At 48.5% G+C, this 23,992-nt stretch overlaps 1 protein-coding gene across 4 annotated transcripts in view; it reads left to right on the top strand.

Annotated features, from left to right (window-relative positions):
* Window positions 1-23,992, top strand: part of Bicd2 (BICD cargo adaptor 2) — a 44,855-nt gene that overhangs the window by 6,475 nt on the left and 14,388 nt on the right. For all 4 annotated transcript variants that reach the window (XM_087590425.1, NM_198765.3, NM_001033674.2 and 1 more), the window contains 1 exon segment: window positions 19,523-19,735. In XM_087590425.1, the coding sequence (XP_087446551.1) occupies window positions 19,523-19,735 (213 nt within the window).

Below are 23,992 nucleotides of genomic sequence, written 5' to 3'. Positions count from 1 at the left end.
TGACAGTTTAAAGGAAGATAGGTCGGGTGTTTGGTAGACACTCACTAATGGGGACATTTGTTATTTGGTATTTTTTGAGTGGGTCTGGGAATGACAGGTTCAGAAGAGGACAGTCATAATCCTGTCTTCTTACATATTAGGGATCTGTGCTTCACCAGGCTTTGGTTGACTGAGACTCATGGTGAAGGGCAGGGTGTACAGTGTTTGGATTGGTTTTCGAGGGAGTAAAACAGTTCTGTATGGCACTGAGGGGATGAAAATGATACTGTGCACCTGTCAAAGCCAGGTAACAGGAACAAAAATGTGAAGGTTTTGAGACAGTGGCTCGCATCGGTCTCCACAGATTTCTCCACATTAGCGCTCTCCCTCTCCCTGTTTCACTTGCTGCTCTTGGGAAGGAACTCAGCAAAGTGCCTGGGTGAGCTTCACACTTTTTGTCCTTTGCTCTCACTCCTTTGTTGTTTCATCAGTGCCGACACATTGGGATTTCACTTCATTCACTGGGTTGTAATAATACTAAATTTCTAGCTTTGACTCTTATGATCCCGACAGCTCTATTGTGATTTGTTGCTGTTGTTTGCTTGTTTGTTATTAAGCATCCTGTGTGTGTCAGGGGGTGGGTAGTGTGCAGGTGCACATATGTATGGAGGCTAGACGTGAGGTTGGGTATCTTTTTCAGTTGCTCCCCACCATGTTTTCATGATTTGGCTAGACTGGCTGGCCAGCAAGGCCCATCCCTACCATTCTCTTGTCCTGCCTCCGTGGTGCTGGGGTTATAGACGCCTTGTACACAGGTGCCTTTGTTCTGAGCTCACTTGAGCAGCAATGACTTTATTGATTGAGCCATCTCCCAAGCCCCTTGCTAAGTACCTTTTTAAGCTTTCTGATACTAGAGACGTTCTGTGTTTGGTTCTGGAGCCAGCTATTTCTCCCAAGAAGCCCTAGTTGCTTCTGATGAGTGAGGTATTAGAAACCAAGATCTAGTTGCTCACTGTACCAAAGCGTGGCTAATGCTAGGCCCTTTCAGCCACAGGGCGAGTTGTGTGTCTGCTAAGTCATGGACACACGTATCTGCAACTAGGAATTCAGTTACTTCGCCATCACCACGTGCTTCCTTCTCACCACCTGCTCATCTGGAACCTCCTACCCCAGCAGTGAAACACTAGGCACCCACCATCTGTCACACTGTCACTCACTGGTCCTGGTTCACATATGCGCCCCAGTCGGCTACTTCACCAGCTTTTTCCCTTTAATTTTGCATATTTCACTTTCTCCAGTTACTGATCCCATTGTAATACTTTGCACCCTTCATTTGTAATTTAAATTGTTTGACCACATTATGCATTCCATCCTAGGACCCTCGATCTAGATTTTAAAAACATTTAAGTATATTTAGATTTTTGACTGCTTTTTGGGTGTTGTCTGCCTTTGACAAGTGTATAGTATCCTTCTAACTTGAAGAATTTTCACCTACTTACCCTCACCACACCAAGCCTCTGCCAATCACTGATCTTTTTACCATCTCTCTAATTTTATTTTTATCAGAATGCCATGTGACTAGAGCGTCTTCATCTCTTCTCACCAACTCTTCATCCATTGATGGGTGTTGGGTCACTTCGCTTTTCCCAGTTATGAATAAGCCCACTGCAGACATAAGTTTTCTAATCTGCTGGATAAATACACACAAGAAGCGAGACTGCTTCCAAGCTGGCTGGTCCACTTGGCATTTCCATCAGTAGCAAGTGATGGCTCCCGCTGGCCCGTTCGTGCCGGCCGCCCCTGCTGTTGCTGGACAGTGGGATGCTGCGGCTGCTGTTCAGTTTGCAGATCCCGAGGACGCATGGCCCTGGCATCTTTTCACCCTTCAGTCTGTCACTATTATTTTGCCATGCTCAGGTTGGAATCCAGGCCATTTTTCTTTTGCCCCTGTGCCATTAGTGTGATTTGATATCTTTCCTATCTTGGGGACATCTTCCATCCAGTTGCTTGCTTTCTTATTATTCCATTGTAAGTGCTGGTTTTAGTCTACGTGTAGCCACAGCCAGCACTTAGCTGCTTGGGGCTAAGTCCCAGGCCATGCTGGTCTTTTTAGCACCTTAGCGGGGCTTTGACAGGCAGGTGTTTTACTTCATGCCACTCTTGCTTCTGTGGGTCGTGTTTTTAGTGTTGCGAAACCAAACCCTGGGTCACGTAAATACTTCTTTTATTTTAGCTACCTGGATGGTTCTGCACTTCTGATGTGAGACTCTGGTCTATTTTGAATTAACTTTTGTGAGGAGTTTGAGACTGACCATTCTGTGTGGGTGTGCGGTTGGTTTGCTGTGGCTGGTTGCCCTTGCTCCTCTGTCAGACACCATTCAGTATTATTATTTGTGTGGCTCTCTTTATGTGCCCCGTTTTGTTCCATTGAGCTATGTGATTTTTCTTTTGCTAGTACAATGCTGTTTTAACAGTGTATTAGCCAGCCACCTTATTGGGCTTCTGTCTTCTTAAATTAATTTATATATGTGTCCCTATATGTGTGTGATAGAGAAGGGAGAGAGGAAGGCATATATACATGCAACCCTGCACTTGTATGGAGGTCTGAGGGGGACTTTGGGTATCCTGATTTCACCTTACTCCTTTAAGACAGGGTCTCACTGAACCTGCAGCGTGGCTGGTGGCCAGCAGGCCCCAGTGGCCCTTCTACCTTTGTCTACCTTTGCCATGAGTGGCGTTACAGGAGTGTATTGTCATGCCTGGCTTTTTTTTTTTTTTTTTTTTTTTTTTTTTGGTTCTTTTTTTCGGAGCTGGGGACCGAACCTAGGGCCTTGCGCTTCCTAGGTAAGCGCTCTACCACTAAGCTAAATCCCCAGCCCCCATGCCTGGCTTTTTATGTGAGTACTTGTGGATTTGAACTTTAAGCTCGCATGGTAAGCACCCATCTCCTCTTTATGCATTTTACTGTATAATTTTGTACACCCTCCCCATGCCCTGTGGTTGGAGGCCAGAGCACACCTTATGGGAGTCAGTCTTCTTTCCACAATATGCCTTCTAAGGATGCAACTCGGTCGTCAGATTTGATGGCAAAGGGCTGCTACCTGCTGGGTTGTCATCCCAGCCCCTCTTTATTTATTTTTATGTTATGACTTAGTCCGTCTGTCTCCTCATCCTGGGGCGGTGCCTCAGTTTTCACCATAGGTTGCCTTTCTCCCTTTCTTTCCTGTAAGAGCTGAAGTCTGAAAGACCATCCTACTCCCAGAAATCCCAAGGATGAGTGAGGCTCAGGGGACTGCCTCTCTCCAACCCCTCCAAGAAGTCATCATTGGTGACTTGAGGTTGCTGCACTGTTACTTTAAGGACTCCACATACAGTCCCATACTATAAGGTCGTGGTGAGGAGTGTAAGGATTGCTTTTTCCAGATAGCAGCTGCAGTTTCCATGGCTGTGTTTGCATTACTGCATCTGAGTCCATTCCTATTACTAGAACACATCAGGAGGAAAGGGCTCATCTGAGTTCTGGAGGCTGGAAAGGCTAAGAGCATAACATCTGTACTTGTTGTTGGCCTGCTGAGGGCTTCTGCTCAACTCACGTGAAAGCAGAGAGGAAAGAGGTATGTGGCTGCACAAGAAGGCACTCACATTCATGAAGCCTCTCTTCCTGTCATGTTTGTCTCCTGTTACACCCTACCTCCCAGAAGCCGTATTGCGAGGACAGACTAGTCAAGCTGAAGCAGACCATGTCGGATAGTAAAGCAGCCCATGGTAGTGTCTAAAAGAGAATATCCAGATGATAGTGTGTGAGGGTCACGGGACAGCATGAGAAGGAATGGAAGGCTCCCAGGGTGACTTGACAAGGCCAAAGCATGAGACAATACAAGGATTGGAGATCAGACATCTGTGGTTCCTCTAACTTTTAGGAAACATAGGCCTGGAATCCCTTAGTCTGAGCCTAATGATATCACTTCAAGGTATGCAAGCCCCTTGTGGTGGAGACTTGCCCGTAGAGGACCAGGGCTGGGTGTGCACCCAGAGTATGTGTCACCACTGCATCCTGAGACAGGGCTGCAGTGCCGCAGTGTTGTCCACAGGCTCAACCATCTTTCAGAACCTTCAGAACTAGAAAATGGAGCCTGTAATGGTCTCTCATTCTCTCTTGGGCTCTTTTGTTATTGGTCCTGTGGTGAGAAACCCTCTAAGGTCTGGGTGGAATGGCCTGTACTTGAGATTCTTCTGTCATTTTCTGACCATGAGCTTCACTGATTTCTCTTGCTTACTGAGGTGAAAGAATGTGGTGAGGGCTAGAGACAGTAAGAAAAGTGGACTTCTGCCACACGCACCTGTGGTCTGAGCCAGCCTGCTTGCTGACTTGTCTTCCTCTGGCCCAGAACAGATGTGAGCTGGATGCTGCCCATGGGGCCTCTAGGCCCTTCCTCCTGTCCTGACCACAGGCTGCTAAATGGAAGTCCTGTGTTGAGCCAGCTGCTGTGGAAGATGATGACTGGTCCCCAGGCCCCAGTGCTGGGCTCTGTGTCCTTGGATAGGGAAGCTGGGGTCTCCAGGGACCTCTCCCAGTCCCAGGGCTCAGCTGGCAGGAGCTTGCCTGCTGACACCAGGGCAATTAGGGTGTAATCTTCTCTAAATGGTGCCCAATTCTGGCTAAATCCCTTCTGCCCAGGGATGAATCCCCAGTTTTCTAAAAGCAGCTTAACATTTGGACGCTGCCCAGAGCAGCTGGGGTTCTCAGTTGGCAGTGGAATGGCCCATGTGGATTGACACAGGCCCCACAGGGAGGGGAGGGGGACCGACAAGGATAATGACCAGGGACAACCACCGTAGCCTTATGCTCTTTTGAGGTGCCTCCAGGGCCCTGGTCTTAATGATCATTACAGTTGTAAGCATAGGGCTCCGTAGGGAAAGGAAGCTGTGTGGTAGCTGCCTCAGCTTCTTGCTGATGATGTGTCTTTGGAGAGGCCTGGGTTTGAGGGCCTCCTGAACACCTGCCGTGTGATGACTGAGGCCTGCCAGGCTGTGGGGCTGGGCAGAGAGGTGGTCATTGTGCCCACATTGCTCCTGCCTTCCTGGAAACCCTCATTCGTTCTCTCAAGGACTTTGCTGCAAAGACAGAGATGGTTTTGATAGTTTAAAAAAAAAAAAACAAAAACCCATCCTGGTGATGCCCTGAGGTGAACTGCTTGGCCTTTTGGAGCCCTGGTTTGCCTACCTATAAGATGCAGAGGTAAAGGTCCTTTTGTGTAAAATACCTGATAAAGCCCCTTTCCTCTCTTGCTGTTTCTGGGAGCCTGCATTGACTGTGCCTCCTCAGGAAGTGTCCTTTAAATAATGGAAATCCATCAGAAGTCCTGCTTAGAATCCTCTCACTCAGCGAGAATGGATGTAAGCAGCTGGCTGGAGTTGGTGTGGGGTAGGGTCTCTTCTGATGTCTCTGGACCCTTTAATGGAGTTGGCAGGTCTGTTTGCCCAGATCTGCCTACATACGAGATCATGTGGGACTTTTAAATACTCCTAAGCTCAGACCACACCCAAGGTGATTAAATCCTCATTAGCACGATGCTTCTAATCCTAGGGATCTAAGTGGAAACTCATTTCCTACATCTGAAACTTGCGCACATTATCCACTGATATGATTGGTCCACGGATACCAGGGGCTACCCAACATCCCTTTGTGCTCCTCTCTGGAGTATGCAGGAGCCTGGGACATGCCTGGTAGAAATGAGGGATACCTGGGACAGGGCTAGCCTGGGAGCTACTCCTCAGTCAGTGGTGGGGGTAGGAATGAGGGGGTGCCTCTCTTCCAAGGCCAGCCTACCCAGTCCTACTTTGTATCTCATGTATCTCAGACTTGCCATCTCCATCTGTCGCAAAGCTGTGTCCTCGTGTCTATCACGGATTTGTTACCTGTATCCTTTCTGAGTGTCTTCTGCCTGTTACACACAGGCACCCCTTCCCTTTCTGCACCTGCTGAGAGGAGGCACAGACTTCTGGCCATTGTAGTGCACTAGGAGGATTGCCCTGTCTTGCAAGGTCAGCTGCCCTGCCTCGCTTCCTGCAGTGGTTGAGGGTAGTGTTGGTCTAGAGGACATTCTGTTGTTCTGGGATTGCTGCTGGACTTCCTCTCGCTGCATAAGCAGGTCTAGCTCTCCCTGCTGACTGTAGGACTGACCAGTCCTCTGTCCTGACCGAGTCAGAAGCTCCTCACCTACAGGTTCCTGAGCGGATGATAGAGGACAGGGGCTTTGGAAGGGAGTACTAGTGTGTAGTCCACTTCCCTGGAGGAGCGTCTGAGGCTAAGTACTTCCTTCAGAACTGCCTGACTCTCCATCTTGGCCCAAGATGGTGGTCGTTGCTATTGAGAGAAGTTATATCAAGTCCCTTTTGGACCTCTATGTGGTCTGATTGAAATACAGGAGGGAGACACAGGGCTCTTTGCGGCCCTCCAGAAAGCTCTTTCTTCGTATGGGAACTTGGTGGACCTTCCTTAGAATTTGGGATTAGCGTGAATCACTGTGAGGGAGAACTGAGTTCTGCTTTCTTGCTTTTGTTTTAATTTCTTTTAAAGATTTATTATGTATACAGTATTCTTCCTACATGTAGACCTGCAGCCCAGAAGGGGCATGGTTATGAGCCACCATGTGGTTGCTGGGAACTGAACTCAGGACCCCTGGAAGAGCAGTCAGTGCTTTTAACCTCTAAGTCATCTCTCCAGCACCTGAATTCTGTTTTAAACCAAGACTGTATTTTTAGGGCAGTTTTTGACCCCAAAGGATGTCTGTTCTATAGTGGGTTGCTATAGTTTTCATTGTTTATGAAGATTTATTTTATTGCTACTGAAGAGATAGTAGTTAGGAGCCGTGGCCGCATTTCCAGTTTTAATTCACCTAAATGGAAGCTCCCAACAGTTTATAACTTCAGTCCCAGGGGATCTGGTGCCCTTTTCTGGCCTCTGAGGTCATTGGTACATGTGTGATACACAGATAGACATGCAAACAAATACATATACACATCAAATAAATAAAAAACTTAAAAATATTTTATTTTAAAGTTATGTGTATCTAGCTGGGCAGTGGTTGCACGTGTCTTTAATCCCAGCACCCAGAAGTCAGAGGCAGGCAGGTCTTTATGAGTTCGAGGATAGCCTGGTTTACAGAGCAAATACACAGAGAAGAGAAACCCTATCTCAAAAAAAAAAAAAAAAAAAAAAAAAAAAAAGACAAGAAAAAAGAAAGAGAAAAGAAAGAAAAAAGGAAAGAAAAAATTGTGTGAGTGCGCGTGTGTGTGTGCATGCGCACACACATATGTTGTGTTTGGCTATGTGCATGTGACCGTAGGTGCCCCTGGAGACCAGAGGAGGGTGCTGGACCCTCTAGAGCTGCAGTTAGAGACAGGTGAGAGCTGCGTCATGTGGGTGCATGGTGCTCAGCCACCTCTCCAGCCCTAGTTCTCAGTTTTAACATTGAAACCCATGGTGGTACACACAGTAACTAGAGCTCACTCTCATGAAGGTCCACACCCTCACCTACTGCCCTGCTGCAGTGCCCAGAGACCACTCAGTGTGGTTCCTCTCAGCCCCCTGGTGCTGCAAGCTGGGAGGGAGTGAGCAGCAGCCCTGTGGACCAGGCACATCTTCTCAGTGCTGTTTGCATGAGTCCATCTTCCCCCTTCACACATGCATGGACAGGCTGCCAGTGAGGAGGTGCCTTTACTTCCTGCTTTGCGACCTCTTACCCTGTGTCTAGGGAAGCAGGGCTAGGTGTCAAGAGGGAATTAATTTTCTGTGGAAAGTAGGGTGAGACTTGGGACTTGTTTTGCTTCATCTGAAATAGGCCTTCCCATTGCCAAGTCCAAGTTTCCCAGGATCCAAGCCACATCATACCACAGAGCAGGTGTGCCTGCCCCGGGAATGGATGTTTCCTATTCCCCAGATGATTCCGTGAAACAAGCCGGAGTTGGTCAGGCTCTGTGGCTTCTGGCTCATAAGTCTCAGACTTTTTTTCTCTTTCTGTCAGACCCTCTTGGGGAATCTTGTTTGGAGACACATGTTCTCAGAGTTGTTTTCTTAGTTCCAGAAGAAAATAATATTCCTGTGAGAAGCTAGGAAGCTTCTGTCAGGGCAAACTGAAGTACAGTGACCCTGAAGGTCATGGCTTTCCTTCTTTGGGATCATCCTTGCTTACCTCATCAGCCATTGTTATTCACTTCTGGGCTGTCAGAGCTGGAACAAGCCTGTGCTTATAGCCTGAGTTGTTTTTATATATAAGCAGTCCAAGGCTGGTGGCATTGATGTAACAGGAGGTTGGGCGAAATACCAACATAGCAAACCCAATAAAGAAGCCTCAGAGTCTGCCCCTGATGTGTTTAGAGAGTCCCGCCTCCCAGTGTACAATTGTGCCCACTTGTGCCCCGTGTGCCTTGGACGTTCCCACAGGCCTTAGGCCTTTGTCTCTTGGATCTAGGTCGCTACCAGATGGAATAGTCAGGAGCTCTATCTTCAAACTCCATGCCCCCATCTGGTTCTACATAGAGTTTATCCTGAGACTCATTCTGCTGATACTTTGAACTGTCTATGCATCTGCTATGGTGTGTGTTGGTGTACATCATGTACTGTAAACCTGCGGTCCATGTTTTGATACCATTATCTGTCCAGTCTGTTCTTCTTGAGATGAGGGTCTTTCATTGAATGACTTTGAACTAGAAACCATTCTGTCCTGCCTCCCTAGTGCTAAGATTATAGGTGTGCACCACCATGCCTGATTCTGTGCTGTTTTTAGGATAGATCTAGTCTCACTCTTAGCTCTGGCTGGCCTGTTGCTGTATCCACCAGATTGGCTTCAGACTCTCAAGAGATCTACCTGTTTCTGCGTCTCAAGTGCTGGGATTAAAGCCCCACACCACTGTGCCTCGCAAGGTCTACGTTCTTATGTCAGACTCCTGTTGAAAGTACATGTATGGAAATGAGATCTTTCATCTTGTCTGTTTTGCCATTGTTTCAGTAATCACTGGTAACTGAACTCCATGAAGTGGATTCAGACTTTAGGTACATTTGGCTTTGAATTTTATCAACCTTTAAAGTATAATTCCACAGTGAACAGCCAGCCAGATGCATGTATGTGTTGACTCCCTTTGTTTTTACATGCAGGAGTTGGATGGCCTAGGCTCCTTGCCCTAGTGTGCCAGGTGTGTGTTCCAGTAACACTTCAGATACTTTGTCTCTGTTGTTGGGTCACTTTTTATTTATAAAATTCTCTTTACAGTTCTGTGTGTGTGTGTGTGTGTGTGTGTGTGTGTGTGTGTGTGTGTGTGTGTTGCTCACATGAGCACACACATGTATGTGCATATGTGTGGAGGCTGGGGAACAAGTTGGCAATTTGTGCTCTTCTATCATGGTCAAACTCAGGTTGTCAGGTTTGGTGGCTGGTACCCTCGCTCACTGACCCATCTCGTGGGCCCAGGCTGTCTTTATTGAAATATAGGTAAAGCTAGTTATATTATAGGAGATTGAGACGCAGAGATTTCTGACCTGAAGCAGAGTTGAGTAATAGCCAAGTCCTAGCCCCGCAGTGAGCTTCCTCCTTTCAGTCAGTGCTTCCTTCTAGCAGTTCCACAGCCTCTCCAGATAGCATCAGATAGCTAGGGACATCTTGCCAAAAAAATGACCCTGTGGGGCAGTTCACGAATCATGACAGGTACCCAAGAGACTTAAAAATATACATCCATACAAAAATTTATAGACGAAGGCCGGGGGTGGTGGCACATGCCTGTGATTCCTGCACTTAAGAGACGGGGCAGCAGAGTTACAAATGAAGACCAAAGCCTGGGCTGTATAGCAAGTTCAGGTCAGCCTAGGCTACATAGAGAGAAGACCCCCATCTGATCACATTAAAAAGCAAAGACCTCAAACAAACAAAACTAGAGAGTCTCAGAAGACTTTTAAATGGAGGATCACAGTACTGGTGTTCTTTGTTTTTTTAAGACAGGGTCACTCTGTGTAGCCCTGGCTAGCCTGGTCTATAAACCAAGGTTCATTGTTAATTTTTTTTTTTTTTTTGGTTCTTTTTTTCGGAGCTGGGGACAGAACCCAGGGCCTTGCGCTTCCTAGGCAAGCGCTCTAGCACTGAGCTAAATCCCCAGCCCCTAATTTTTTTTTTTTAATAGAGGATTGATTAAAGCTTATAAGACACATAAACTGGAAAAATATGTTGTACTGGGTGAAAAGAACACTAAGACCAATAGTGTATGAACTACATGAAATGTCCAGAAATAGACAAATTTATAGGAACAGAAAATAGATTTTTTTTGATTGTCTGACTCTGGGAAAGTGGACTTGGAGAATTATAGGTAATGGGAACAGGGTTTCTTTCTGCAGAGGGTGTTAGTGAAAGGTTAATGATAGTTATCATACAACTGTTGTAAATATACCCCAAAAGTCACTGAATCCAGAAGAGGGATGGTTGCAGATAAGCTGTGTCTTTAAAATGTGTGGCATGTGTGGCTCCTGAGGATGTAGCTCTGTTGGTAGAGTGTTTCTCTAGTGCACAAAGCCCTAGTTCCACCCACAGTACCACATCAGTCAGGATTAGTGTGCACCTCCCAGCAGCCAGGGGGTGGGAACAGGAAGATCAGGAAATCCAAAGTCCTAATTGGTGGTGTAGTAAATTCAAGGCCAGTTGGGGATACAGGGGACCCTGACTCAAAACAAAATAAATAAATAAAAATAACGGACAGGAAGAATTTGTGTTTGCAGAATTTTCTAGATAAATCTCTTCACAATCTTAAGAAATCAAAGTGTCCAGGGCTCTGTACCTATGGTGCCCATGTGGAGAGAACTTTGCATGACATTGAGAGATAATCATTCTTTACTAATATTTATCCTTTCTAGTTACTGTGTTTATAGTTTTTACTGAATATGTGTCATTTCTACTGAAACTGGCTTCTGTGGAATGTGAGTGTGTGCTTTGAGGTAAATGTTATAAGTGTAATTTTTAAAATTATGTATTCTTAACTGAACAATCTACTTTGAAGATTTCTTTTTATTTATCTTTTAATTCATTTGGGGGAATCCCTTTTCAGTTCCTTTAAGTAATTAGTTTATGCGTGGCAGTAGATAGTCCTCCTTCTGAAGTGTGGCTTCTTGGCCTGTCTTATTCCTTAGCACACACAGAATTCACACTTTGCTTGTCCCACATTTGAGTTCAGGGCATGCTCTTCTGGGGTTGAATAATTCATAAAGCAGACTGTGTATTGGGTTTGCTGAGTTGTGACTTCTGTGATCAGCATGGGATTGGTTTCTGAGTACCTGCTATTTAGAAGGGAAGATCTGTTACTATCCTGCCAGTATCCCATTTGAGTGTAGCCCAGGGAGTCTGACTCCTGGGCCCAAGTCCTACTGTGTGGCTTACCTAAGGAAGGCAGGTGGAGCCATGTATGTGGGAACTCAACTTTGACATGGCTGCAGTGGTCACTGAGCAGTCGGTGTTCAGCTCGTTTGTCAGACTAACTGCACAGTCGTCATTACTGGGTAAAAAGACACACTAAGCTAACGTGGCAGCTTTGTGTTTTGTTTTCTGTGTCCATCTCTGCTGGGTGAGGCTTTGGCTTGCTACTTTGTTCAGAGTCAAGAAGCAGCTCTTTTTATCATCAGTGTTTATTTTTAGTGGCAGCCCTTCCCCTGCACAGTCCTGCTGGACAGCCAGCCATTCTGAGTGTTGATAAAATGTTTCTATTTTTTATTTACTGTTTCCTGTTGTTTGGTTCTGTATGCCTTTCCTAATACATACTGAAGAGATTATTTTTCAATTTTTTTGTGTTAGGGTAAATGCTGGCATCATTTTCTATTGTATTTATTTTCAGAAGTTTTAGATTATAAAAAACATGATAACTATATTTTGTTTTCTGCGGCACACAAACATGCTAGCAGTGTCTTCCTATTTCAGATCACTCTTACACCATTATATATATTATGTATACGATAGCTCTTTCTGAGAGTTTTCCTTACAAACAGCTGTTTGGGAAGAAGATTGTGTCCATCGTGCTGGGAGATCCCTGACGATCCTTATACCTACTTAACCATTTCACATGGTGTATACTAGCCTCTTCCAGTCAGCATAGGTTTAATCAAACTTTGATTATAGATTTAATCTCTTAATGCTTTAAGTTCTTTATCTCTACATGAATGGTGTTAAGCTTGCATTTCTGTCAGCTTACTATCCAGAGCACCATCTTGAATTTAATAAGATTTGATGCCATTTGGTGTGGAATCCTGGTAATGCATGGCTGTGACCAGCCACATAGACCTGTACAGGATTGAGCTTACAAGCCTATCCTAATGGTACCTCCCAGGCCCATGTGTTTTTTCCCCGTCCACCTCAGCTTTTTCCAGGCTTCTAAGACATTAGATTCCTTCAGTCTGTCAGTGTCTGTGACCAGCTGTGTCCTGGGGATCCCCATACTGTACAGCATTTACCCGTTGGTACCCAGAGGCAGGCATTTAGGAAAATGCCATTAGTAAAGACTGACTGGGTGCATGTACTAGCCTGTAGGCCTTTTTAACAAACCTGGATAGAAAGACGGGTGCTGTGGAGGGACTGTCCTTGTGTCCCCTTCTCTCGGGTGGGGATTGGGACAGGTGAGAAGCAGACCTTCTTCACTTGTGCAGCCCTCACCAGGAACCAAACAGCGTCCCCAGGTCAGCAGGTGGTAGAAGGGGCCCTGCCCAGCAGCGTGCCAGGGTAGGCAGCTGGTACAGCTTAGGGATTCCTGGGATTCCAAGCCTAGCCTGATGCAGGCGTGGTGGCCCTTTTGGGACAAGTGTGGAACCCACAGTCTGTGGGTAGGCGGTGCTGGATCAGCACAGACAAAGGGTTGGAGGATCATGGCTTTATTGTGGAATCTGCTTCCTGGAACAAGCCTTGTCTCATTAGATTGTAGAGGCCGGCTCCCCTGGGTTGTCAAGCACTGTGCCTGCTGCATCATATGATCAAACTGGTTTAGGAAGGATTCTTTGGGATAGCCCTGCCTGGAGGACTCTTCCCTGGCTTGTTAGCATAGACCTTCTCCAGGGAGCCAGGCCCTGCTGATAGAGTGTGTCAGACAGAGCAGAGGGCTTGAGTTCAGTTCTGGTTACGCCTCTTCTCAGGCCCTCCATGAGTTCTCTGGTTTGAAGAGTCAGTCTGTACTGCTTGTACAGAAGAGTAGCTCTCACAGTGAGATGTCCACATTACTCTCTGGCTAGTGATGAGTGATTGGGCCTTTCATTTGTAGGCAGGAAACTTTGAGTAGGCATTGGCAGGGAGCCAAGCTGCCCTTCTGGGTGACTGCAGAGTAGGAGCCTCGTGGGTTCCATAGAACTTGGCCAGCGGTGACAAAAGCTGGAGAAGGCTAGGCACTAATTTGGGCTGATCCTCTAAGTTCTCGTTCTTTTCATTAGTAGGCTGGTCGTGGATAACCTTGGCTTAGTACCCATGTTCTCTCAACACAGGGCTGGACGTCCTCATACCCAGCCCCCAGCCTTGGGAATTAGTCTTGTATCCCAGTTTTCAAACAGTTTTAGCAAGAAATAGCCACAGAGTTCTGACCAGCTGCCTGTTTCCCACTCTGTACCAAGCTTAGGATTGGGGATGTATCCGTGTCTGGATAAACTTAGATCATCTACAACAAATCATGGGAAGGAACGCTTGAGAATTGGTATACCCAGGTGACAGTAGGGTTTTGCAGGTGACCTGGCTATGGGAGGATAGGACGGCTGCCTAGTCTGGGTGTCAGCAAACCCTTTCTCTGGAAACAACCTCATGTCACAATAACATTGTATTTGTGTCAGCCCATTCGATGGGCTTCAGTGTCTTGAAACTTCTGGAGGCCTCCCACAGTCAGGGCCACAGAGATCCTGTTTAAAATCCTAGGAAGTGCCTGCCAGGCCGTCTCTGCTGCTTCTGACACCGGCTGTCAGCTTCTGCCCTTGGTGTTGAGAACTTGAGCAACTGTCGTGGGTGATCTGAGGAGGACTCCGGTCTGCGCTGTGCTGCCCTGATTCTTTATCGTTGGGATTGGGAGTGGGGAACACTCAGCATGCTGAAAGTGGTCTGAGAAGTTCTTTGCTCTGTTTTGATTCAAACATAATGTTTCCATCTGGGCCACTAGGAAAGGCAGAAGAGAACAGAGTGATTCCCTGAATTTGCCTTTGAAGGCTTCTGTTATTGGGGACTGGGTGGGGTTCAAGGGGCTGAGGTTGCTTCATCTCTGATGAGCGTATCCTTGACTCCAAATCCTCTCAGCAGCAGGCTTAGGTTGAAAGGTCTGCTTAACTCAGGCCTGACCTCAGGCTGGAGTATTATTAGCCCAGGTTATAGGAGAGGAAGCGGAGGGACACTAGTCCGTGCCCGGTGTGATATCTCCAGTTCGCACTGTTGTGACGTATTTCAGAGGTGGGTCAGCTGAGCAGCATATGATGTTAGTTGTACTTTCCTGAGGTGGCGGTAGTAGGCACAGCTCGCTTTCTGTGCTCCCACATGTACCCAGGGTCTGTTCTCCCTTGCTGTGCTGTCTGGCTCTCAGGAGTGGAGGGATAAAATCACATCCTTTAGATGTGACCCCAAAGCCCTGTCCCATCAGCCCTCCCTCAGTGTTATACCATCTCACAGTGCAACCAGACCAGGTACCTATGGTAAAGCTCTGTTTCGCCTCAGTTTTTGTGTGCAAACTAGGTGCTTGTGCGGCCCCCTTCCCCCATGGCACCATGAAATGGTCTAATGTTTATGGCTGCCATCATCTGGGAGATTCCATGAATAGCAGGCATTGAGCTCTTGTCGGAGACATGAGGCTCATGCTGTTCCCTCACTTTTCATACTATGCTTGGTTTTGAACGTTGCCCCTTAGGGCTGCTATGGTTTTTCTTCCTACCCAGAGCTTCTCTTCTCCTATCCTAGCTAGAGATGATCCAGCTGCTGAAATCATGATTGGCCTGGTTCCTTGTAGGCGCAGATGATTGCACCATCTCTACATGGGTGTGGCTGTCCTTGAAGCCAGCATCCCAGGGGGCTATGTGTTGGCCAGAAGCAAACAAACATGGGCCGTGTTCCTCTTGTAGGCGCCTGACTGGCCATGACCTCATGCTCCAGCTTTCCTGGCCCTGTTGGGTCTTGCTGGACCTGGGCAACTTCAGAGCCGTAGGCAGGAGGTAGGTTAGGAGCCTGTGAGGACATCACCAGAGCATTGCTCCTCCTCAAAGCACAGACGTCGACCATCCTGCGGTTAGGATTGGAGGAGAGCTAGTTGCTTCCCTGTCTTTTTCCTTCCTTGAGTCAGCTGTGAAAGTTTGTGGAAGAGGCAGGTTAGAGGCCACATCTGCTGTTCAGGGGCTGGTTCTTGATAGCAGGGTGGTACATAGAGGCGCCCATATTCTGGGGTACCACCTGAGAGGCCTGAGCCAGGGAAATCTACAAACACAACCACAGCTGTCCCCCCAGCCAACCTGCAGGTCAGGAACACCTTTCCAGGGAGCATTTACTCAAGGGAGGACAGAAGGGAGCCTACAAACCATAGAACAGGAAGATGGTCCTGGGCACAGTGGATTTAAGGTGGAGTTGAAAGGCTGTATAGGATTGGATGCAGTGGTGTCTGAAAAGGTCAAAAGGAAAGTGCCCAAACAGGTACACCACCTCTCTGACCCCAGCCTCACAGCCTGGAAGCTGGACATGGTGGCCACGGGGATGGGATGTGTCTTGTAGGGTCACACTCTGCAGGTGAGGGGTACAGCCCTTCAGGAACGTCCATGCAGTGTCCTCAGAACTTTAGTGAGCTTCATGAGTTGGGGTGTTCACTCTAAGTTTTCATGTGAGCATATGTTCCTGAGACCATCAGAGGGTAATGAGCTTGTCTCTGGTCTTTCCTGTTCCCTCTGAGTCCCCCTCATCACACCCCCAACGCACCTCCATTTTAGTGTGCATTTTTAGAGTTTTATGTAAAGGGGATTGAACAACCTATTTTTTCCCATTGGACTTTCCACTCAGGTGATTTTGAGGTGTGTCTTTCTATGTTGATATATCAGTAGTTCTTTTTTATTGGGAGTAGTACTTCATTATATGAATTACTACATTTAGGTGGTTTTTAAATCGTCATCTGTGTATTTGCATGTGCACATGTTACAGCATGTTAGAGGACAGCTTTGTAGAATTGACTCTTACTCCACCTAAGGGACTCTGAGGACTGAACTCAGGTTAATAGACATGAATGGCAAATGGTTTTTACCTGTAGAGCAATTTCTCAGGCCCTATATCTTAAAATAATAGAGAGCTGGGATTACAGTGGCCTTATTCTTACATGACAGCACTGTAACCACCGAGCCTCCCTTATGGTTGTTTTCTGCCAAGATGGGACCTTCTCCATTGTTCTGGTTGGTCTCAGGCCCTGCTCAGTGTTCATTGTTGACTACTGTGCTCAACTCTAAAGTCCTCTGTGTGTGTGTGTGTGTGTGTGTGTGTGTGTGTGTGTGTGTGTGTGTCTCTGTCTGTCTCTGTCTGTCTGTCCATCGTCTATGTGTTATGTGAGTTACTTGCATGTGTGCTGTTGGTTCAAAGGTTATCTTTCCCATAAAGCTTTAGTCCGGCCTCTAAGCAGTGAAGTGCCTCTGGGTCGTGGTAGCAGGTGGGGTGGTCCTGCTCTTTCAAGGTCATTTAGTCTGTCTGAGTCCTTTAAATTGTTCTATGACCTTTAGAATGAACTGGTCATTTTCTATGAAAAGTTGCTGGAACTTTGGCAATGTGATGAGGTGATGTATTGGCTCCTTGAAATTGGTACACACTCCATGTTTGCTCTCTCTGGTTTATTAGGCTTTGACTTATTTTATTTTTTCATTTGGGCCCTCATTTTGGCTGCCTTTCAGGGTTGGTTAATCCTTTGTGATGCAGTGTGCCTGCTGTTGGCCCTGCTTTCCTCTACAGAAGTGCTACTGGGATCTTTTGTGTCCTCCGTTTGCTCTGTGCTCCTGATTGAGGGTTCTAGTCCCCGAGTCTCAGCCCTCTGCTCAGGGCTGTGTGCTGTCTGCTGAGGAACAGTTCTTTCTTGGGTCTTCCCCATGAAGCTTACCTGTGGCAGCTGGACGGACGGGCTTGTTTTCCTGAGCGTGGTCTGAGCGTGTTGTAGGGTGTAATGGCTAGGACATGGATTAGTCCTTCATGTCTGTCTTTACACTCTGCTCTGATGCACCACAGCAGCGTGTAATTCAGGCTGATTCTCCAGACATGATCTCTGAGCCTGTGAGTCGGGGTCCACCTTGGTGGTGGGACAAGCTTGTTTTCAGACTTGTGTCAGGGCTTGAACTTTCCCACGGCCTCCTTAACCCTTCGCTGACTCATCTGATCCTTAGTTCTGGCTGCCCTTGCTGCCCTGTCTGTGGTCTTCTTCCACAGGCCCTGCCATCTGCCTCAGTCCTGTTGTATGCCATGCCCTGAAGTTCCTCTGAAGGCATGAAGGCTGTTGGGGGACTCCCCTCATCCTGTCATTTTCCCCGGTACATATTTGAAACTATTTGTGAATGTGTGTGCCTGGCATGCATACGCTGTGGTGCACACTGGACGTCACAGGACAGGTGTATAGTAAGGAGGGTAAGGCATGACGGCAGAGGCTCTTGCCTCACCATCCTGTTCCATCATCTTGCTCCTGTACTTTCCAGATTGTAGTTTCTCACACAGGAAGTAGTGTCTGTCCCTGTGACTATCTTCTCAGTTGGAGGTAGATGTCTCCATCACAGTACGTTTGAAAAGCTGCTGGGGCTGCTCCTGTGCCCCAGGCTGGTAGCTTGGGTGGAGGAAGTCAGGGCCCAGGTTGGCAGGCCTAGGCTTGAATATTGTGTCATAGTGCTTAGCCATCACACTTTGGGAAAACTTCTGAGTTGTCCTTGTCCCAACTCCTAAGTTGACGGGTGTGTCTCAAGGAGCCACAGGTGCTGGACTCTTCAGTACAGTTCCCAGAGCCCTAGGTTGGGGCCAGCTTGGGACTTGATTTCCTTTGTGTCTCATAGTGGTGGACAGGCAGCGTGGGCCAGCTGCTGTGCAGGTTCAAGTTGTGGCTTGATCCTTCCATAGGATCGGGGTAAAGGCAAACAGACCAGAAGTCACAAAAGCTGAGCTGCTGTGATTTGGGCAGAGTAGATGGAGTGTTGGGGACTGAAAGCAAATGAGCAGACCCGGCCACCTCGCAGGTGACTTGGATATCCACAGTCTGCTGCAGCAGTGTTGCACTGTGAGCCCCAGGTCACCCCTCCACACACGCTCCAGTGCCAGCCCTGGAGCTCCTGGACTGTGTTGTCCTCTGGCCTGTTGTGAGGCCTTCCTGTAGTCTCTTGGGACACAGCATATTGCCTCAGATCAGGCCCTACTCCATTCTGCCAGTTCCCTGACAGAATAAAAAGGAATTGCTTTCTGAATTTTCATGTGTTAGTATTAGAAACGTCTCAGCTCTGTGACATCCCTGTACAATGTGGCTTTGTATGTTTTGCTCATTGTTTTCTTGGTCTGAAATCCTAGATTTGTGAAGTAATAAGTGAAAAAAATTCTGTTTTACTTTTAAAAATAGTAAAAGCCATCATTTTCTTGTTCTTCAGGAGCTCTTCTCTTATATTTGTCACGAGCCACGGGTCCTACAAAGAGTCAGGGAAGGAAGGCCCAGGAGGTGGGGCAGCCCTCAGAGGTCATGTGATGGGGGCCAGGCTCCCAGGGGCTCAGGGTCTAGACACAGCATAGCTGCTGCCCATGCTGGGACTGCCATGCTGTGGTGGGCGAGGCCAGCACTTCTTGCTAGCTGCTGTACTTGATAGGTTTTCTTCCCGCATCCCAGGGCCTGACACACTCGCTCCTCGCCTATGTATGAAACACGCAGGTATGTGCATCTCACACACCCTTAGGTGACCAGGTTAGCTAATTGCTACTGTGCCCTGCCCTTAGGGCTGGGGGCCCGGGTGCCCAGCCCCCGTCTGTCCCAGAACAAATGATGATTTGACCTCAGGTAGCAGGATGGGCCAGCTGCTCACCTTTGGGTGTGCTCTGGGGTTGGTCCCTGCTAGCTTGTCTAGGCTCAAAGTATAGACCAGCCATTTCCTTGTCCTGGTTACTTTCCAGCTGGGACGCACCCTCGGGCCTCAAACTTAGTTCTTTATGGAGTCCCATGTGTGTTTGCAGCCTTACATCTTTCATGCTCCTTCCTGTCCCACCACATGGTGCCCCCGAGACTAGTATAGTTTCACTGTAATGAAGCGTGCCTGGCACGTGCATCGCAGTGTGTGTTTTAACACATGCACAACATAGAAGTGCTTTCCAGGGGCTGGGGATTTAGCTCAGTGGTAGAGCGCTTGCCTAGGAAGCGCAAGGCCCTGGGTTCGGTCCCCAGCTCCGAAAAAAAGAACCAAAAAAAAAAAAAAAAAAAAAAAGAAGTGCTTCCCAGGTCAAGGGCCTTCGCGTTCCTTGTGGTCTTGGGTCTCCATTGCTTTGCAGCCCCAGGACACCCATCTCATAAAATGTCTTGTTTCTCCACGCAGGCATTTGGCCAGGCACACACAAACCACAAGAAGGTGGCTGCTGATGGAGAGAGCCGGGAGGAGAGCCTGATCCAGGAGTCCGCCTCTAAGGAGCAGTACTATGTGCGGAAGGTGCTGGAGCTGCAGACAGAGCTGAAACAGCTGCGCAATGTCCTTATCAACACTCAGTCTGAGAATGAGCGCCTCACGTCTGTGGCCCAGGAGCTGAAAGAGGTAAGTGGATGGGGCAACGTCTCTCACTGAAGCAGGCTCACTGAGGCTGCATCTTGCTCCTGTGGTCTCTCAGTTAACACACAAACAGTTCTGTGCCTGAACTGTGCCCTCCTCAGTGGTGTCATGAGCCCTCTGGCAGGCCCTGACTAGCATGATGATCGGCCCCTCATGGGGTTAGACCTAGTGTCCACAGGATGCTTTGTCATTGGTTGACTTTTGTTTGAAGAATGGTTTTTGGTTTTTTTGTCTGTTTGGTTTTTGTCACACAGGGCTTGGCTGTGCATGAGTGAGTGGTAGGCCACACCATGTGCAAGGAGGAATGTCAAGGTCTAGTAGTGCAGTCTGAATAATGAGTGGCCCAACTTGTGATTTGGTAGTCACAGACAGAGATCAGCCAAAAGCCATGGAGACACTGTGGAACTTTGAGGAAAGAGGTTGAGGACCCATTACTAGAAGTCTCCACGTGCTAGATTCCTGGCTGAGGTCTGCCTACCTGTCCATGGTATTGGGAGTTAGGCTCAGGATCCTTCAGGCTTGGGATAACACTGACTTTAGCCCTCATTGCTCTAGAGGCTTAGACAAAGCCTTGTCTCCAGTCTCTGAAACCCTTTGTAGGAGACACTGTGCTCCTTCACTACACATCTTCCAAGCTCTCCCTGCCCATTTCTAGCTGTGGAAGCCTACCCTCTGCAGCATATGTTCTGACAGAAGTCAGCAGGATGCAGGCATGAGGGTGTGCTGTCGTCAGGGCCCTGGAGGCAGCTGTGTCCCAAGCAGGAAGTCACAGGGGAGGGAAAATGGGAGAGGCTGTTAGGAGGAAGGTGGTAGGAAAGGTCGTAAGGAATCCCCACATACCTGCGAGACCAAATCCAACCCAGAGGGGCCAGTGTTGGGCAATTAGGGGACAGTCATGCTAGGCCAGGAGACAACAGCAAAGGACAAAACAGATCTAAGAACAGTGTCAACGGTGGTGAGAGCAGACCTCTCCCTAGACAGGTGTGTAGGTGGTGAGGGCTGGCGGGCTGCCTGTGGCTGGGCTGCAGAGAGGGGGACACTTAAAAGCAAAGGCAGCTAAGGGTGTGTAGGGAGACTCAGGATTTCCTTCTAAAGCATAAACAGGAACAACAGGGATCTCTCCTCCACCCCAGACCTGCTGTCTTCAATCCACTGACTTCATTTCCGGCCCTGAACGGCCATCCAGCCTAGGTTGCCTAGGGGCTGAATGTGGGAGACAGTCGTGCACTGGCCTTTCAGGAAGGAGGGGTAGACAGATGGATTGTCAGTGGGGCTGTTTCTCTTCCTCAGTGACAGCCCCTCCTCCACCCTCACCAGAGCCACACTGTGGGAGGAAATGAGATCATGCACTGGGCTCCAGGAGTGGAAGCTGCCTTTCCCCACCCCCATTCAGACTGAGCTCAAGACCTCAAGGACCCCACACGAGGGGAAGTGACTACTCCCTGCTGTTGATGGCACTTGGGTCAGAGTTCTTGGGCCAACCATGTAGAGGCTTGACTCCAGCACACCCTTGTGGCCTGTGCTTTGCCGGACTGATGGCTAAAGCCAGGGTCAACTTTACAGCACCAGGCAACTTACCTGTGTCAGATAGTTCTGATGTCTAGACCCTTTCATTCTAATGGCCCTCTCCGGGTTTGGTCACATGGGGAAACTGAGGCTTACATTGTGGTGGAATAATTCTAGGTCCTGATTGTGATCTCTGTGCTGAGTGAAGAACCAGTAGTAGATAACTCAGTCAGTTTTCGTCTTATTGGCATTATTCCTGGTAGGTAGATGGGCATTTGAGGAATGTCTTGTTGCAGACAGGACACTGTTTCTCAGATGAATTACTGGAGTCCCACTGGTCCCAGTAGAGGACAAGAGTGCTCCCCTACGTGATTAATGGATAAGTGTCCTGTGTGGGAAGGATTGGGAGCTCAAGAGACCAAGAAAAGGATTGACAGTCCCCTAACACAGTGGCCTCCTGAGACAGGTGGTTGTCACACCCTTCGTGCTGGCGAACAGCTTGAAGTCAGGGGTCCAGGTGAAGGAAAGCAGGTGGCTAGGACCTCAGGTGGTGGCTCTGAGTCCATATGCCCACTGCTTATATCTGGGCTGGTCATCTGCACAGAGCAGAGCCTGTACCCTGCACCCTGGGAGGAGATGCTTTTCTGAGAGAAAACTAAACCCCTGTGGCTAGTTGGAGCCTGCTGGAGCTCTCAGGAACTGGGCATGTGATGGGTGGAGGTGGCAGGCAGCAGGCCAGCTGAACATCTCTGCTAAGCCTGGTGACTGGGGTTGGAAGTTGTCTCCATAGAAAGAAAGTGTATGTCTGAGTGCTGTACAGTCAGCAGAGAAGATGCAGTTAACCTGCCACATGATGTTACCTTGCTAGCACATGACTTACGTGCACATTTCTCTTTGCTTGTCTTTCCACAAGGATACCCATCCACAGGTCCATGCAAGCTCATACACTCCACCAAAGGGAAACTCCTTTTGGCTTGTGCCCTGGACCTGGGTCTAGCAGTGGGAGAAGAATAGAACTCCTAGAGAGCCTCAGGAGGGTCAGGTTTATAGAGGCGCTGAGGACTCACAGACCATCCGGGCACTGCTGTAGGAGATAACACTCCCGTGCAGCTCTGAACCTGGGCACTCAAGCCCCTACTTCTGCCTCCTCCTTCAACCACATGAGCTGCACTCTGCCCTCGCCATGTGGAAACTGCCATTTCGTGCCTTGGACTGCCTTCTAGTCTCTAATTCCTACCATGTAAGCCCTGAGGCAATGGTGTGACTCGGACCTTGCCCTGAGGGCTGTGGCCACACAAACCCTCTTTGTACTTGCTTGAGTACTTTCTTCTTGACAGCATTTTAAAGGTGGCTGAGGGAGGGCAGAAATTGGGATCATCCTGCCAGAGAGCGTTTAGCAGCTCCTCCCATACCCTTCTTGGGCTCCATCCAGGTGTGCCGTAGAGAGCCTGGCTGCGCTTCCACCCCAGGCTTTCAGGAGGAGTCTGTCTGTGGTCTCGCCCCATTGTAGCTGTGCTGGGGCTGTTTCTCTCGTCTTAGCTTGTGTGTGTGTGTCTTCCTCACCTTCTCCCTTGTGATGCTCCATCATCCTTTGGCCTTCTCTTACTTTTCCTGTGACATCCATTTCTTCTGTTAGTTCCGTTGCCTCTTTTAGTAGTCACTTAGTGAGAAGGCTGTGCCTGTCTTCATGGATTATGAGCTAAGTCTTGGTTTTGAGTGCTAAGCATTTATTAGTGCCTGCCCCATGTCACTCTCTTCCGATCCATTTCCTGTTGTGTTCCTCCCTCCCCACTTTTGAGACTGTTTCTCTGTGAAGCCTGGCTGTCCTGGAACTCACTTTGTAGACCAGGCTGGCCTCGAACCCACTTAGTTCTGCCTGCCTCTGCCTTCTGAGTGCTGGGACTAAAGATGTGCACCATTACATGTCCCTCCCTCCCTCTCTCCCACCCTCCTCCATTTTTATGGCGTTGTTTCCCCTGCACAGCATCTTAAGAGGCCTGTGGCCTTCAGATGAACACACAAATGTGGTCAGAGCAATTCCTGTAGATGCTGAGGGGACAGTGCTAGTGAGGACAGAGCTGTGGGCCTGGGCAGGTGTGTCTGGGGAGGCCATCCAGTCATTAGGAGCAGGGAGGATTTGGGGGTTCTTTAGGGGATTTTACTTTAGGGAGCGTTGGTGGTGTGTGAAAACATCTTCACTTGTCACAGTGTGAGAAGGGTCTGCAGCCAGCGAGCAGAGGTCAGGAATTGGCTGAACCTACGACATTTAGGACAGCAGTGACAGTGGAGGATGATGTGGCTCTGAATGTGTAGGGCTGAGGCTCCTGGGTCCTGCGTTCAGTGCAGGCAGGACAGGGTGAGAGTTCCCACAGTCTGGTTTGTTGTGAGCCTTTTGGCCCTGAACTAGCCTCTCTCTGTGACAGTCTTCCCAACTCCTTACACAGGACTTGGAGGCAGAAACCAGCCCTCAGCAGCTTTATTGAGAGGGTAACCATCCCATCCAACACACTTAAAAATGCACTTCAGTCTTGCTTCTCATCCCTGTTCCTGATGTTCCATGGCCTCCCCAGACCAACAGCATGCCTGCTCCAGAACCCAGAGCAACGAGCCCAGTCTCACTGCTCTGCCCTCCCTAGCTCTGTCCCCTCAGCATCTCCATAGTCATAGGTGTGTGCACCATTCTATGGTTGTTTATCTTTTGCGGTGCTGAGGATTGAACCCAGGGCCTTGTATTCA

This window comes from Rattus norvegicus, chromosome 17 (genome assembly GCF_021556685.1).
Source record: "Rattus norvegicus strain SHRSP/BbbUtx chromosome 17, alternate assembly SHRSP_T2T, whole genome shotgun sequence".
NCBI classification, from domain to species: Eukaryota; Metazoa; Chordata; class Mammalia; order Rodentia; family Muridae; genus Rattus; species Rattus norvegicus.
This window is presented reverse-complemented; position numbering and strand designations above follow the sequence as displayed.